The sequence below is a fragment of the Oreochromis niloticus genome, linkage group LG4 (genome assembly GCF_001858045.2).
Source record: "Oreochromis niloticus isolate F11D_XX linkage group LG4, O_niloticus_UMD_NMBU, whole genome shotgun sequence".
NCBI lineage: Eukaryota > Metazoa > Chordata > Actinopteri > Cichliformes > Cichlidae > Oreochromis > Oreochromis niloticus.
Window position 1 is genome coordinate 15,281,961 of NC_031969.2, and position 17,920 is coordinate 15,299,880.

The window sequence follows — 17,920 nt, forward strand, 5'->3', positions numbered from 1 at the left end:
CTCTGGTTATTCTTTATCTGATAGTGGCCATGGAACAGGTTGGATCAGACAAGGTGAAGAAAAACCACTGGAATGGATTTTCTACATATGGTATAATGGGGGCACTTACCAAAATGATGCTTTAAAAAACAAGTTCAGCATCAGCAGAGACACTTCTGCTCAAACAGTGACAATAACAGGACAGCATCTGCAGCCTGAGGACACAGCTGTTTATTACTGTGTATGTTACCACACGGTAATGCAAACCACCACGGACCTGTGCAAATACTCCACAGCAACCATGCTTGTGCTGCAATTATGAATAGAAATAATACCAGTGTGAGACAGAGAGCTTACCGTATGGCAAAGGGTAGCTTTAGCTCAGGAGGGAGAACAGATAGTTTGCTAATTACAGTCATTTCATTGGAGTATAAATGTTTGTGAATATTCAATAGAAAACATACTTGGGTAAATGAGAAATGTCGTATAAAGTAAAAAAGTGCCATATAAGAAACAGCTTGTTTATATGTGGTTAACTTTGTAAAATAAACTACTGTGTATTACTGTGCAGAAGTTAGCTAAAGGAAATTCTATCAATATGCCTGAGGAAATAAAAATCTTCATAGTGAACCACAACTATATATTTTTCTATATCATTTATCAGAACTTTTATTCAGTTTTGTGCTGAACAATATGAGCCAAAGAACGCCACTGACTGAACTGTATAGCCTCAGGATTCACAGTCAGTAAATCAGTAATAACACGTGTCACAAACTGGGCCACATGACCATAATAAAACAAAAAAATGCACACAAATTCCAGTTAAAAGAAGCTGTTTATTATAAGTAACAAACAAATAAATAAATAAACAAACAAACAAATAAATAAATAAGAGAAATTCAAACTAACCATAGTGTGTGTACTCAGTACAATCAGGACGATCAAAGTATGCAACATCGTTTGATGCAAAAATCCATTTGCAAATAACATATTTCTGAATACAGCTGACAATTTACTTTTTTTTCCTATAAACTTTCTAAATGTGTTTCTGTGAAGGAATCAGTGAAAAGATGACGGACTTCAGGTTAGTTAATGTAAAACATAAAACATTATCAAAGAATCAACACTTCTTCCTAGTTTTAAGGAGGAGCCAATGCAAATATTTTAATGTTTTTCATTTATACTTATCTGACTGCTTAGAGCATGACAAAACAGTGGGCAGTTGTAGTTAAACAAGATGGACTATTGGTCAGCATTGCTACTTTTAACTGTCTGCTGGACAGGTGAAACTCTTCACTGATGTTCTTTTGTTTCTTTAATTTACGATGAAACTTTATTTTGTTATGATGTCCTTTTTTATTTCTGTTGACAGGTGCTGATGGTCAGACTCTGACACAATCTGAACCGACAGTTAAAAGACCAGGAGAATCCCACAGACTGACCTGTACAGCATCTGGATATAACTTTGGAGACCGCAGCCTGGTCTGGGTCAGACAGGCTCATGGAAAAGGACTGGAGTGGATTGCTTACATATACTGGGGTGATGGCAGCACTTCCTATTCTCAGTCAGTCAGAGGCCGTTTTACCATTTCCAAGGACAACAGCAAACAGCAGGTGTATCTGCAGATGAACAGTCTGAAGACTGAAGACTCTTCTGTTTATTACTGTGCTCGGATCCACAGTGACTAAAGTTGTTGAAGCAGCTGTACAAAATCCTACACTCCTCACTATGATACATTTATCTTCAATGATAATTGTAGTATAATGAAAATTTTACTAACAATAGTTCTATTCATAGTATTACTGTAAGAAAAGTGTCTGTAGTTAATATACAGACACTTTATATTTCACTCTGCTAAACTTTCCTTTGGTGTCTTCTTCAGTGACATCTATAAGGTGATTCCATTATCAAAGTTAATAAAACATGGAGGTCAGCTAAAATGGTCACAGCCAGTTTTTCTGGAGATCTTTCTTAGGTCTTATCAGGCGATTCCAGCTGATTTAATGAATGTCCAAGCTGTAACAGTGTGTTGCCCCGATGAAAAGAAACAGAACAACAAAATATCTTTTTAACAGGACACAAAGTAAAAAAAGTGTGTGAGCACACACAAACACACACCCACACAATTAATAAAAAAAAGACTTCCCTGCATTTTTCCATCACTGGGCTCCAATCAATCTAAAAAAATAAGTAAATAAATAATATCAGGTTTCAGACATGATATTTGATGCTTATGAGACACACTCTTCTTTTCTGCTAACGGGAAATTCTCTGTTCTCTTTTGTTTCTCAAACACACGGAAATGTTAAAAAGAAAAAGCTTGAATGACATCACCAAGTGACAATAATGAACCATTCTGACAGCACAGTCAGTCTCTCCATTGACATTTCAAGTGAGGGAATTTGATTTCCAGATGAGAATGAAAAAAATGATCTTTGGATTTCTCTTTTTATCACTGTCAGCTTACTATGTGTCTGATACATTAGACCAATAAAAAAAAAAATTATTCCACGATTAAAAATCTTTTCATTTATCATGGTCTACAGTGTGCACTATAGTTCCAATTTCACATTTACAATACTGTCTAAAAGTTTAATTATTTGGTTTCCAGGAAGTTTTTCTTTGGACACTGGTTGTGTTTTCATTCATTTTGAGTCCAGTTCTTGTTGGACTCAAAATGAATGAAACCCTTGTTGTGTCTATACAAAAACAGGGAGTTAGCAACAAACAATTTTAAATGGTACCATTGGGCAGTTTGTTGTCAAAACACAATTTCTGCAAATTTCATGTGTTGACTCTATGATGAATGCCACTGATGACAGTGTGACACACATAAAATAACTGTTGAACCAACAACATGATTACTAACGAGCTTTTAGCTGAAAACTTGTGTGAGTTGTGTCCTTAAAAAAAATAGGAAAATGGATTTTAGGACAAAAAAGAAGTCCTTGGATTCACATCCAGCAGCAACGTACACTCAGATCAGAGGAGGAAAGAGTTTCTGAGTCCAGCTCTGGTTAATCACCTGTCATCTGAATTAAATGAACTCTCCTCTAGACAGTTTATTTATAAAGTGCTTTACAAACCCAAATATTACAGCTAACAAGTGGATTTTCCAGTTTCAGTGCAGCTAGCCAAATAATGAAAAACCACTTACTGCATAAGAGTCAGCTAGCCAAAGTGGACAGTATATCCTCAGTTTCTTAACATAATGCTCATTCTTGCTGCCGGGAGCATTTTTAGTGTTCTTCTTTTCCACTAGATTATTGGTTCTGGTACTGGTTAGCTAACACACACTATGCACTGGTTTCCATTTGCACAACAGCAGACGACAGTCATATCTGCAGATGAACAGTCTGAAAACTAATTTAAAAAAATACTGTTTATAGATCAAGTCAAAATGAAATGCATTATGAAAGACATAATAAGACAAATATCTTATATCTGTCATCAGTCACTGAAGCTTTGTGTAAATGGACAGTCTGTTTATTCAAATGAATTTAAAGCACTTGCTTATAACTTTGAGGTGTGTTGCTGCATCAGTGAGAGGGCAGAAGAGCTCACATCAGTTCAGTTCAGCTTCATCATCAACCATGTTCTCTGTTGCTCTGATACTGCTGCTGGCTGCTGGTTCATGTAAGAAGCTTTGGTCAATTCACACTACTAAATACAACAGAAATACTAGATGATTAAATTAATAATTATTATATCTGTTTCCACAGGTGTGTACAGCATTGATCACATCCAGCCAAGCTCACTGGTTGTACAGCCTGGACAATCTTTAACTATCACCTGTCAGGTCTCTGGTTATTCTCTGACTGATAGTGGTTATGGAACAGGTTGGATCAGACAACGTGAAGGGAAACTACTGGACTGGATTTTCTACATATGGTATGATGGGAACACTTACCAAAATGATGCTTTAAAGAACAAGTTCAGCATGAGCAGAGACACTTCTGCTCAAACAGTGACAATAACAGGACAGCATCTGCAGCCTGAGGACACAGCTGTTTATTACTGTGCACGTTACCTCACAGTGATACAAACCACTGACAGACCTGCACAAATACTCAGCAACAAGCAACACACAACCACACACATGCTGTAATTGTAAATCTGTATAATGAGAACTCTTTTGCAGCCAATATCAGGACTGTGTTTATTTTTTAACTTAATTCTAACCATATGTGCTACAACACAGGAATGTTGCTTTTAACTAGTTTTCATCTTCATATAGTTACCAACTTAAAGCAAATTAGTTTTCTTTTCTTTTATATTTGAAAAGTGCTTACAGTCAGACTCTGATTCAGACCCCGTAAATGGCCTTGAGAACTGGCTCCTGAAAAAAGACTGAACTAGAATGCTGCTATTCTACTGACAATCACAGCCAATGGATTCACATTCAGTAAATCTTGGATGGAAGAACCGAAGTTGTTTGCTGCTGTTACATGTGACAGTGATTACACCAATTACTCTATCAGCTCTAATCAGGTTAAGCCAAAGGTTGGACCCAGGGTGCGAACTCACAAACACGAGTTTGAAGTGAATGCAGTCTTTATATACAGTTGCAGTGTATTTAAACAGACAGAAATGACACAGACTTCTCTGGGAAAATCGGAAACGGGGAGACTGGGAGGGGGGCTGGCAACTGAGTGGGAGATAGACCGGCTGAGCAGGTCTGCAGAGGAGAACAGGCTGGAAGGCAGGATGACAGTGGAGGAAGCTGGTTGATCTGAGGGCTCGAGCGCAGCACATCACCCAAACAGCTGAGGCAGTCAAAGGATGGAGAACAGGCTCTGGAGATCACACATAGATAGGTTAACAGGAAGCTTGGAATAAAGATGGTAAATAACGGATTGAGGAGACAAGTGTTACCACAGAGGTAGTAGTACAATGTGGTGGAATTTGCCTCTTAAGAAACGCTGACCTGATGAAGGCAATCCAGAACAGTTGGGAGTGGTCCTCATCTGAGGCAGCTCCACCCTGGTAACGTCTGCTTACCGAACAAAACACTAAAGGACAAAACAACAACACATAACCCAGCCTGCTCATACTCTAACAGAGCTGACTCTTGCTCAAATGACACAAGTCAGAGTTGTAAAACTGTTTGAATTCTAAAATAACTGTTGACAAATCGCTACCATAAACAAAAATATACTTTAGGATTTAGACTGAAAACTAATGTTTTCATTCTTTTTGGAACGCTGGAGGGCAGTCAGCGTGAAGTCTCACCCTTTAGATAACAGCTAGATGAGCAGACAGAGAGGTTTGCTGTGATTGTCAAACAGTTAGGTACAGTTAGTACATCTTCTTCAATTTTAAGAGAACTCCGAAACTGATAAAGTAACTTTCAAATGTTTTATCATTTTACCTTTTTAATTATTTAATTTCTGTGCTGTGTTTTCTTATAGGTGACAGAACTGAGGATGTTATTAATCACAGTGTGATTTTCAACTAGTAAGACTCAGTCCATCCAGAGAGGAGGAGTCAATGCAAAACTGTCTTTCACATCTATGTATTTGACTGTAGAAAGAATGACAGATCAGTTTTCACATTTTGATATGATGGACTGTAGAATTGTTGTTTTTCACTCCCTGCTGGGCAAAATCAATGCTGATTATGTGGGTTTTATTGAAACTGGTAATATTTAATCTTAGAAAGATGAGGCAAAAAGAAAAAGGAAACAAAAACACACGTCTTTTGTACAGTAAATTGTGCTGCTTAATGCATTGTCCAAGTATGAGAAAAAAAACAACACCAACAACAAAACAAACAAACAAAAATAAAAACCCCACTAGAGGACAGTCAATGTCAAGTTGCTCCCTTTAGAGAACAGTGAGTGTAGCTGTAGTTCACTATGTTAAATTTGTAGAGCAGCAGTCAGAAGACTGTGAAAGCTGGTGTTTATTAAACCACAATGACTGCGATATTTTTAAAGATGCAATAGCCTATATTAGATTGGAGTGTAGAATGAAATGTGTAATAAGCTGTTTCTTTTTCCTTTTAATAGAAAAAAAACAACTTTATCACATCAAAACAACAATGATTTAAAAACAAATGTGAACCATAATAGATACATTTGTTCTAACAGAAGTTTGGAGAGTTAAATAAAATGTTGAAAAGACCCCAAAATATCATATCTGTGTTTGCTACAACAGGAGAAATTCAGTGTATGGCCAAGGCCAGGAAAGTGTTTTGAATGGATACAGGTGGAACAGCATTCCCCTCACTGTCAAATCTACTCTCTCCACTGAATCTTTTAAAACAAGGCTCACAAAACTTTTTTTCATTGGCATTTGAGATCTGAATTGCCCACCGTCTCTTTTGTGGCTTTATTGCCACTATATGTTTAGCACCTATTAACATGTATTTTACTTTCCATTCCCTTATGTATTTTATCCATTTTATATTTCGCAGAGCACGTTGGTTAACATGAGTTGTTTTATGTGCTTTATAAATAGACTTGAGTTGAGAACTTGAAAGAATCACTTCCAGCTGTTAGATCTTCTCAAAGCACTTTTGTCAGAACTAAAGACGTCCTCAACAGCACTTCATACCTGAAAGTCAAACACATTACAGCAGATAGCTTTATAGTGTAATGTTTTTTTTTATTTGGAACCACTAAAAACTACTGGTTCACACTGAAGTTTTTGTAACTTCACAATAAAATAGTTCATTTTCCGTTAGAACCGCTTGTTAATGACTTACTAGTTCTTTCCTGCTTTTAAGGAGGAGTCAATGCAAATGTTTCATTGCCTTCTACATTTATTTGTCTGACTGCTTAGAATATGACAGCATAGTGGGCAGGAACAGTTATACAAGATGGACTACTGGACAGCACTGCTACTGTTAACTGTCTGCTGGGCAGGTGAAACTTTTTGCCAAAGCTCTTATGTTTTTTTAATTTATGATAGTACTTTCTTTGTCATGATTTTTTTTATTTCTGTTGACAGGTGTTGATGGTCAGACTCTGACACAATCTGAACCGACAGTTAAAAGACCAGGAGAATCCCACAGACTGACCTGTACAGCATCTGGATATACCTTTGGAAGCTACAGCCTGGTCTGGGTCAGACAGGCTCCTGGAAAAGGACTGGAGTGGATTGCTTACATATTTTGGAGTGATGGCAGCACTTCCTATTCTCAGTCAGTTCAAGGCCGGTTTACCATCTCCAAGGACAACAGCAAACAGCAGCTGTATCTGCAGATGAACAGTCTGAAGACTGAAGATTCTGCTGTTTATTATTGTGCTCGAAATCCACAGTGACTGAAGTTGTTTAAGCAGCTGTACAAAATCCTGCAGTCCTCATTATGCATCATAATTGTAGTATAATGAAAACATTATCCATACTAATACAATTAAACCTAATCCTGAGAGAGGAAATGGGCACATCAAGGCCTGAAGATGAACTTATATCCAATCTGTGTCAATATATTATCTGATAATAAGGGAGCCAAATCCTTGGAAGTTATAATGTAGCAGGAGGCTATAGTCCAACACGGGAAAGAAGAGCAGAGAAAAAGACAAAATATATAAATCCAGTTTGTGAGTCCACAGTGTTTGTCAGTGGTTGATCCTCTCGTGTTTCTTGGTTTAATCTAAGAGATGGATCTTAGGAAGTTATTGTCTGCCCATCGAGGGAAATTAGAGGAAGAATAACATATTCCTCTAGTCAGCAATCCACAGTCATGTCACTCTCTGTCCCTCTCAACACTCATATTGTTGAATATGTAAGGATCTGACGTTTTCAAATGTCTGACTTGCTCCAGTTAAACTGCAATACAGATCAGAAACTAACTTAAACGGGGCTTCACCAAAGAGGTCAGGGCAAACTCTGGATTGGACTGGGAAGATTAATCAGGGTTCAAACTTTGTGAGTGATGCGAGTTTTCTGCAGAGCTTTGACTTAACATGTGTCAACCAGAACTTTTTACCTTCAGGTCAAATATTGGAAGAAAAACCTGCTGCTATTCCTCTGTACAAACCTCCAGACCACGGCCATATTCTAGATTCATTTTGAAACAGCTGCTGCTGATTACTAATGTTATTATCAGCAAATATTACTCTCAGTAGCAGTCACTCACTTCAACAGCTCCACCTCCAGAGTTGACAGCAGATAGCAGCTGTTTTTGCAGGTGCAGTGGTGAAATGTGAGATTAACAAATTTAACAGTTTCAGTTCTGCAAAATCCAAAAAGCAAATTAGAGTATTAAGCAATCTTAAAATAATAAGTCAGTTAGCATTTTTTAACATAAAATCATAAGCTTGGAAGAAAAAGGAAGAGCAGTTTCATATCAATTTATTTTTAAAAAAATGAGCCAGAACCATAAGCAGTATTTTTATTTTTATGTTTTTGCACTCAGTCACACCTGTTTCATTTCCTGAGTTATTATTTTCTGTGGTGCAGTATTTCCTGGTATTTCTGTGACTGAAAAGACAATTTGAATACTGAAGCATTCTTGACTTTTGGTGTCATGAAGTTTTAACTTTCAGTAGCGCAAAGGTATGAAAAAAGAACTAACTGACCTACTAACTAGTCTGGTTTAACAATATATATTTATATATTTACATACATTTAAATACATGTAAATGTATGTATTTACATACATTTCTGTCGCAGGTGTTCTCTCTGCTGTACTTTTGAGTTTCAGTTTAATAAATGTAAGTAGGAGGAGCAAACTGGGAACACATTCTGAGAGGAATCCAGTTTAAATCCAGTTTATATCTTATTTAAAGGGGAATTCATGGATTTGAAAACACAACAGGCACTCTCTTATCACGTGTTACACAAAGCAAACACTCCTGTTGTTTATTCTCTTTGTTTTCCATGTTGCTCAAGATGGGACCATAACAGAGTCTGACCCAGTTGTTAAAAGACCCTGAAAGTCCCACAGACTAATCTGCAAAACATCTGGATTTAGCTTTAGAAGTGGTGTATGGAACTGGATCAGACAGCCTCCTGAGTGGATCACACACACACACACACACACATCTAGTACTCCTATCTATTACTCCCAGTCAGTCCAGGGTAGATTCACTATCTTCAGAGATGACTCCAGCAGTAAAGTCTATCTACAGATGAGCAATCTGAAGACCGAGGACACAGCAGTGTATTACTGTGCCAGGAGAGACACAGTGAGTTGAGTTCCAGAGGAGTGATACAAAAAAATTCCCTCTATTTCTTATTACAACAATGCAAATTTGACTTCTCTTGTATAAAATTTATAGCTGTGTTTATTTCAGTGAACATGTTTAGTTATTAAAATAAGAATCCCTACTATTCATAAAAAGCTTCACTTACAAAGTCTGGTTGTTAACACTTCATAGCAAATAAGAAAAATATTTTAAACTCAGTAAATCATGAAACTAAACCTTTACTCTAGTCAAGTTAATATATCTGAGGGAGTTTGAAGATAACCAGCTTCATTAGCCACTCTTTGTTGGTTCACATTGTCACTGACAAGGAGCATTACTCTGTGACATACAGCTGACTGATTCTCTCACACTAAAAATTCCTTTACAGCAAAAGATATTCAAGGGGTATTCAGGCTAAACACATGAGAGGGAAAAACATCTGACAAGTTCATTCCAAGTGAATCCTTTCTGGGAGGGGTCAACACTAATTCAGATGTATTTTACTTCTATATATAAGAAAGATCTGAACTCACAGTTCGATATGGTAAACTATACAATTGCAAAGTAGTTTTTTTCCCTACAACTAATAGGAAAAATTTGCATTATTATTTGATTTGATGGACTGTAGGACAGTGTTGCTGCTTTTGACTGTCTGCTGTACAGGTAAAACCGTTTACTGAAATTTTATAGTTTCTTTAAATTTATTATGAAAATCATTAAGATGCCCACAAATTGAACTTTACAAGATCTGGATAAAACTGTGTCACACAGGCTACTGGAAAGGGGCTGGAGTGGATTGCTCACATCTGGGCCAGTGGTGGCACCACGTTCTACTCTCAGTCAGTCAGTGGCCGATTTACCATCTCCAGAGACAACAGCAGACAGCAGATGTATCTGCAGATGAACAGGCTGAAGACTGAAGATTCTGCTGTTAACACTCAAAGTAACTGAAGGACTTTAAGCATCTGTAGAAAGTCCTACTTTTCTCACCTTTACTATCAGTCTTAATAATAATAATAAAGGTTAAAATCATTTGGAGGGGAAGATTGCCAGCACAAAGATATCACCATTATCACTGACCGCCAGAAAATCTGTGGAGAGCAGTGTCTGAGCTATAGTTAGCTTTAAAACCTGACTGGAACCTTACAAAGAGTTCACTTCTGTGTGTTCAGCCACACACTTTACTAAAACCTTTGGAGACAATATGACGTTTGTAAATGAGCCTAACATTATCAGGAAAGTGTGGTGGCAGATTTCTTTTGTCATGTATTAATCATATATTTTAATCATATCACATTAGTCATAGTAATGTCACTTTCTCACTTAGTTGTATGCATGTGCACTATAGATGGGCCTTATGCTCTACACACACAGTGAGGCCATTGTAATGGGAGACCTTAAACAGGTCGTGATTGTCAGGGATGTAAATCCTTAGGTGACGGCCAAGCAGAAAACAAGGTCATAATTCTCTCTGTGAGGGAGGGGGTTTTAAGGATGGGGCTGATGGTATAGCCCCCCCCCCCGTGAGATGGGCCAACATGTAAGACTTGTGGAATGTTCTTTGTTTGGGAAGCTATTAAGTAGTTCAGGTCGGTGTCCATCCTCAGAAAATTGTTTGGTGGTTGATCTGAATGTTTTCTCCACTGCAGTGTTTTTTTTCTTTTCCTTTTTCTTTCAATAAACCTCACTTCAAAACACACACTCACCTGGTGGTTGTAATTTTATTTAAGACTTTCCATAACAAAAGTCAGGGATTTTTTTTCATAAGGTTTTACCAATGTTTTCTTTGTTTGTATTAACAATGGAGAACCAGTCACTAGTGGCACAATAATTGTGGATAGATAATTAATTTCAAATTCCATTCCAATTTTAACAAATCTCTTAATTGGAAGAGAATTACATTTTTATTTAAAAAAAAATATTGCTAATCTGAGTTCACAACTTCAAATTTGATTTTAGAAACAGAATTTGAATGTGATAGGAGGAGCTTAATGTAAACACAGTGTCAGTGATGTAGTGAGAATCTCATTACATGATCATATTTAAAGGAGTTCTGCAGAGTTGTAAACATACCCAACACACTGTCAGTTTGGCTTACAGAAAGCTAACACTCCTGTTAGTTGCTCTCTTTGTTTCAAGTTGTGTTCAAGGTCAGACCATAACAGAGTCTGAACCAGCTGTCAAAAGACCTGGAGAGTTGCACAGACTCACATGTACAACATCTGGATTTAGCTTTGGAAGCTCAGAGTGGAGCTGGATCAGACAGGCTCCTGGAAAAGGGCTGGACTGGATTGCATCTCAACTGTCCAGGTTCAACACACATTAACAGTGACTTCCAAATTCATTCCAATTTATCTGACAACATAATGGAAGGCAGAGAAGAATATACTTCTCTAATATCATTCATAGTTTTAGTACCAACTACAAGACGGGGCCATTGCTTCGAAGTCTCTACTTGGAAGGGGAAGATTTTTACTTAGATTTTGTGTAAGAAAAACTAACAGCCAACAGGAGCAGGTGTGAGAAGTTATGACATTGCTAAAGTCTGTTATTCTCAGCCAGTTCAAATTTACCTTCTCCAGAGACAAAAACAGAGAGCACCTGTATCTACAGATAAAGAGGCTAAAGATTGAAGATTCTGCTGTTTATTATTACTATTACTGATAGTGACAAAAGCAAATTTTAACAGCTACACAAAATCCTTCAAATCCTTCTTGATGTATAAAAAATAAATGAAGGGAAAAGAGAAAACAAATAGTCTCCACCTTTAGAAAACAGGGAGATCAGTGATGACTCCAGCTTAGTGTGTGAACTAAGCTGTTCCCCAGATTTAAACAGCCAAACATAATCTAGAGGAGTCTGTGCTCCCTATATTTACATGCTCCACATTTATTTTTAAATTATATTTGAAAAACTCTATAAGGACTGTAACAAAGTATGAATTTTTATAAGAAGGAAGAACATATATATATTCTTGAGTGAAGTACAGTGTCTTTGAGTAAAAACTCTTTATTTATTCAACTTTTCTGTCTTCTTGTTGAGGAGGAGCTGATGCAAATATCCTTTCTTCTGCCTCTACTTATCAGACTGCTCAAAGCATGCAGGGAATAGTGGACAGACAGTTAATCAAGATGGACTGTAAGACAGCGCTGATACTTTTGACTGTTTGCTGTGCAGGTAAAGCTTTTAACAAAAAAATCATTGTATTTTTTTTTTTTATTCTCTCTCTTTGTTTCTATTGACAGGTGTTGATGGTCAGACTCTAACTGAGTCTGAACCAGCAGTTAAAAGTCCTGGAGAGTCACACAGGCTGACCTGTACAGCCTCTGGATTCACATTCAGCAGCTACCAAATGGGCTGGATCAGACAGGCTGCTGGAAAAGGACTGGAGTGGATTGCTTTCATTTATACTGATAGTAGTGGCATCTTCTACTCTCAGTCAGTCAGAGGCCGCTTTACCATCTCCAGAGACAACAGCAGACAGCAGCTGTATCTGCAGATGAACAGTCTGAAGATTGAAGATTCAGCAGTTTATTATTGTGCTCGAGACTCACAGTGACTGGAGCTGTTTCAGCAGCTGTACAAAATCTTCCATGTGTTTTTGAAGTTCTTGGTCCACGGTGAAAATATAATAAGACAAATAAGCACAAATACTCAGCAACCTGCAAGACACAACCGAAAAACTCTGGCAAATGTGAATAATGATTTTATGAATTAACATTTGCCTCGTCAGTTCATCTCTGATAGACAGAATATAAATGTATTTGACCAACTTTTGGAAAACACACCACTGTGTCTAACTATTTACGAGTTAGCGTCAAAGTATTATAAACAAACAGACCTGAAAAATGCGCTTCATACTGAACCACACAAACACTAAATTTATAATTCATCACAATGTTCTGACAAATCCAGTGATGTTTAAACGCTGTATAAAACAAACACAGAGATACACAGAGTTTTATGATAAATATGAGGATCAATTTACAGCAGTGATTGTAATGCAGGGAGAGGAATAAAGGTACCATAAAGACACCATAACAGCAGCTCTGCATATTTGATTTGGCTGATTCTGACAGAACCTCCAGGTAGTTTGCATCTCTTCTTGGGCACAAGCCAGGGAACGTGTAAACCACTACACCACACTTCCTAACAATTTAAGTAAAGTGTGTGACGGTGGATCAGTGAGGAAACAAAGCAGGTCACATCAGTTCAGCTTCAAGACCAAAAATGTTGTCTGCAGTTCTGATACTGAAGCTGCATCTTATTTTACTGGGTTCACTCAAATAATACATTAGAAACACAAAGTAATTTAATGAATCTGTTTCCACAGATTCTTTTCAGTGACCCTTACACACAGACAGCAAAACTAGTATCAATACATAATTAAACACAAATAAAAACATGTTTTAGAATTTCGACTCAAAACTAATGTTGCAGATTGTATCAGGACACTAGAGGGCAGTTGGTGTTCAGTCTGTCCCTTTAAGAAACAATTACTGTAGATCAGCAGTGTTTACAGCTTCATGTGTGATTCAGCTGTTGATGAGTGACAATAACAGGACAGAATCTACAGACTGAGGACACAGATGTTTATTACTGTGTGAGTCTGTGGGCCACACAAACCTGCACAAATACTCAGGAAGAGTTTGGAGAAAGACAATGTTACATGTGATTTGTCACAAACCTTGATATGTAAATATGTGATTTGATAAATATCTCCCCGTGCCAGAGCTACTCTCTTATCATTAAAAAATAAATAAGTTCATGTAGACATCTATCATCACATTTTTAGTAAAGATCTCTTAAATTCTTCTCTTCTGGGTATTGTAGTCTTTAGTGAAAAACCCTTTCAGCTACATGGGGTAGAAAATGTAACCTGTTGCCTTTACCTCATATTGTGGAGCAAAAAAAATATTGTTCCCCGTCTACCAAGAACCACTTATTTAAGGAAACACATCACTGGCCAGTCTCTATGGTGCTGGCTGCAGCTCAGCAGGTAGACCAGGTCATGTAATGACATGTAATAGGAAAGTTGCTGGTGTGATCCCTTGCTGCTCGATTCTGTATCTTTAGGCAAGACGTTGAATCCCAAGTTCTCTCTGATGCATCTCTCTGGTCCATTGGAGCGTGAACGTTAGATAGTAAACACTTAAGTGCAGAAAAAAGTGGTTGTGTGACTGAGTGAAAGAGGAATGTTGTGTCTTTTAAATGTGAATGACGCATCACTTAGAAGAATTTTAAGAGAGATAAACTAGGCAAGTCCTCCTCTGAGTTGAAAACATGAGGCGAGACATTGCAGATATCTATTATAGATAGATTTGCCATAAAAGACGAACATTTACCAGAAGGCAGTAGACAGAGGACTGATACAGATCTTAGTCTCCTAGTTTTAAGGAGGAGTCAATGCAAATACTTAGATGTCTTTGACGTCTATTTAACTGCCTGCTGTCAAGTGTGAAGAGAATAGTGGACAGGCAAAGACACAGTCAAAAATAATGGACTTTATGACATTGTTGTTACTTTTGATTGTCTGCTCTGCAGGTAAAACTCTCCACTAAAACTCTTTTTTTTATATTCTTTTAATTTATTATGGAATTAAATTATTTTTCATTGTCGTTTATTTATGTTGACAGGTGTTGATGGTCAGACTCTGACACAGTCTGAACCAGCAGTCAAAAGACCAGGAGATTCCCACAGACTGACCTGTACAGGATCTGGATATAACTTTGGGGGCCACGGTATGCACTGGATCAGACAGGCTCCTGGAAAAGGGCTGGAGTGGATTGCTTGGATTGATTGTGGTAGTGGAACTTTCTACTCTGATTCAGTCAGAGGCCGCTTTACCATCTCCAGAGACAACAGCAAACAGCAGCTGTATCTGCAGATGAACAGTCTGAAGACTGAAGATTCTGCTGTTTATTACTGTGCTCGACACTCACAGTGACTAAAGTTCTTTCAGCAGCTGTACAAAATCCTACAGTCCTTGTGTATTTAGCAGCGGGTGCTGTGACACCTGCTTTTTAGGACAGGACCTATTGCAACATCCCCTTCACTCCTACCCACAGCCTTGTCAGCAATTCTTCAAAATTTACTTTTAGTTCAATATTTAAAAAGCATTTTAAATTCACTTTGACATGAACCAGCAACCAAATGCCTGTAGAGAAGCAATTTGGTTTCTAAGTGGTAATTTTTCAAATATTAAATTAGTCCTTGTGATTTTGTTAAAAGGAATGAAATAAAGCAGAAATGAGGGGAAAAGATAACTTACAATATATATTCCTTATATTCCAATGAGGAATATATGGGCTAACAAGGTAAAAAAAAATTGCTGTAAGCTAAATTTGTAACAAAATTAATACATTTAGTCCACATTATGTGTGTACATTAATGTAGACGCATGTGTTAGTGTCATGAACAGACCCGGACAAATACTCAACTTTACTAAGCCAAATATTTGCTTTAAATACCAATAGCAATAACTACAGATACTTAACCACAGTTTTCACTGTAGTCCTTACTGCTAGCAAAATGATGTCATCTACAGGTATGTGCCCATGCCTTTATACAAATGTTTTTGATTGTTTGTTTTTGTCTAGAGGGAGGGGGACTCATCAAAGTCCCCAAAAATCTCCTATACTGCATCGCTGAAAACAATACTCAGAAATAAAGTCATTACCCAACAAAAGCAACAAAGCTGATTTTGTATTTTGACAAAAAGTAAATTCAAGCAAAACACAGATCAAGCTAGAGGCCAAGAAGGCATTTCAAAACCCAGAGATGATTATAAATAAGAACAAAAAGAAGAAGAAGGTGAAAAGCATTGGAAAGCTATAACTGCAAGCAGATGGGGCATAAAGAGAATTAAGAATCTAAAAGTGGGTCGATTAAAAGCAAATATAAAAACATTATAATTGTTAAAAATCATCAGTAGGAAGAGATGATAAAACATTATAAAAGACATACTTAAAGTAACTCAAACTAGAGGCACAGAGCAAAGAGCGAAAGCAATTTAAAGGGATGATAATCTCATTAATCTCTGGCCCAAATAAACGCAAATCCAGTTCAAATCCAGTGCTGCACTTAAAACTATTGGCATCTGCAGCTACCAACAATAATTCATCATTATTCTGTGAAGCACCATCTCTGTGCTGTGGTCTGTTTTAAACAGGTAGGTCGACGGGAGCATTTCTGTTAGTTCAGCAACAACCATTTTCTAAATCCTTAAGGAGACAGGGAGTTTGGAAATTTGTTATTTGTGTCCAGAGAGGATTTTTAAAATTTGATTTTAATCAGAAGAGTTTGAACAACTGATTTTTGTAAATAAACAGGGACACAACCTGTCAGTAATGATGTATTAATTAGATTAGACTAGACTTTGTGGGCTGACAGATCCACAAATTTCCTTTGCGGATCTCATCAGCAGGATATCAAGTGCACAGGAAGAGGGCTTCATTCTGTCAATTAGCTAGTAGGAGTCTCTCCAGTGTCCTTAGCAGGGAAGAGGATGTTTGCTCATAAGTTTTTTATTTTATTTTTAACAAAACAGGATAAAAGAGCAAAAAAGAGTAAAAGAAAAAAGTAAGATAAAAGATCAGTGTAATTAAGAAAAGAAAAGAAATATTAATCAGTGTCTCTCTACCAGAAACATATATTTCAACATGACCAAACTCACTGATTGTAGGTACTGGGCATCCATATACAGCATCATAATGCTGAAACTAACTGTAATCAAATGTTAAAAGAAGAAACATTAAATACTTCAACGTATTACAGTGTATTAATATATATTACATCTGGCGTGGTGCTCATTTCAATGAATAAATCTCATCATATTTTAATATTTAATACCAAAAACATTTTCTCTGCAATTATTTATATTTATTTTCATAGTGAGACTCAACATAAAATAACCACCTTAAAGCTCTGAAAGCAGGTTAAAATTCACAACATTACAGCCAGGAATGGAATATAAAATTTATCAGGTGTTCAAAATACATTTACAGAAAAAAACAAAAAAACAAAAACCTTTTGTCAAATTTATCTGCAGCAAGTTTCAAAATTTTCATTTAATGTGGCTTTTTGATCTCTCATGTTTGTGCTGCCTTTCCCTTGTTTGTTACGCAAGTTATTAAGAAAAAACTAACCACATGTGAAAAGGAGTATTACAGTTAATATTATCAGAACTGTGAACCCTCAGTGATCAATAATGACTCATGTATGACCTGTAGTTCAACTTTAAATTTTGTAAATGTGCTTTTTGAGAAAAAGCCAAATGTCTTAGATTAAAATAAGTTTTAAAATGAAAACATTTGAAATCTCAAGTCACATTTTGAATGAAAAGACTCTCCTACTGTTCAGGAGGAGTCAATGCAAATATTTAGATGTCCCCACCACTATTTAACTGAACTCTATTTAGCTCAAACTTGAGACAATTGTGGACAGACACAGTTAAACAAGATGGACTGTAGGACTACTACAGTGTTACTACTTTTGACAGTCTACTGTGCAGGTAAACCTCTTCCTTAAATATATATATCATATAATGGGTTATAAAAATCATTTACCTTCCTTTTTTTTACTGAGTTTTTTTTTTATTTCAAAAAGGCATAAAAGGTCAGACTCTGACACAATCTGACTCAGCAGTTAAAAGACCAGGAGAATCCCACAGATTGACCTGTACAGGCTCTGGATATAACTTCGCTGGCTTTGGTATGCACTGGACCAGACAGGCTCCTGGAAAAGGACTAGAGTGGATTGCTTACATCTGGAGTGATGGTAGCAGCACTTACTACTCTCAGTCA

The 17,920-nt window shown here is 36.9% G+C and overlaps 3 protein-coding genes, 2 long non-coding RNA genes and 2 gene segments (V, D, J or C); 6 read left to right on the forward strand and 1 right to left on the reverse strand.

Moving 5' to 3' along the window:
* LOC100709195 (uncharacterized) overlaps nt 1–17,920 on the forward strand; it is a 1,346,887-nt gene that overhangs the window by 727,661 nt on the left and 601,306 nt on the right. The gene's annotated exons all lie outside the window — the stretch shown is intronic.
* The window catches only part of LOC112846698 (uncharacterized), a 961,229-nt gene that overhangs the window by 560,907 nt on the left and 382,402 nt on the right, over nt 1–17,920 (reverse strand). The window lies entirely within an intron of this gene.
* LOC102076453 (Ig heavy chain Mem5) overlaps nt 1–17,920 on the forward strand; it is a 900,359-nt gene that overhangs the window by 528,275 nt on the left and 354,164 nt on the right. The gene's annotated exons all lie outside the window — the stretch shown is intronic.
* The window catches only part of LOC106096470 (immunoglobulin mu heavy chain), a 1,110,954-nt gene that overhangs the window by 520,260 nt on the left and 572,774 nt on the right, over nt 1–17,920 (forward strand). The gene's annotated exons all lie outside the window — the stretch shown is intronic.
* Nucleotides 1,201–17,754, forward strand: LOC112846704 (uncharacterized). The gene is made up of 3 exons (XR_003219823.1): nt 1,201–1,262; nt 1,352–1,360; nt 17,733–17,754. It is a non-coding gene; the product is annotated as an uncharacterized LOC112846704 (long non-coding RNA).
* On the forward strand, nt 6,742–7,349 carry LOC109202067 (immunoglobulin heavy variable 3-23-like). The segment is given in 2 exon segments: nt 6,742–6,848; nt 6,934–7,349. Coding segments are annotated over 2 exon segments (360 nt in total).
* On the forward strand, nt 14,378–15,096 carry LOC112846687 (Ig heavy chain V region 914-like). The segment is given in 2 exon segments: nt 14,378–14,660; nt 14,753–15,096. Coding segments are annotated over 2 exon segments (357 nt in total).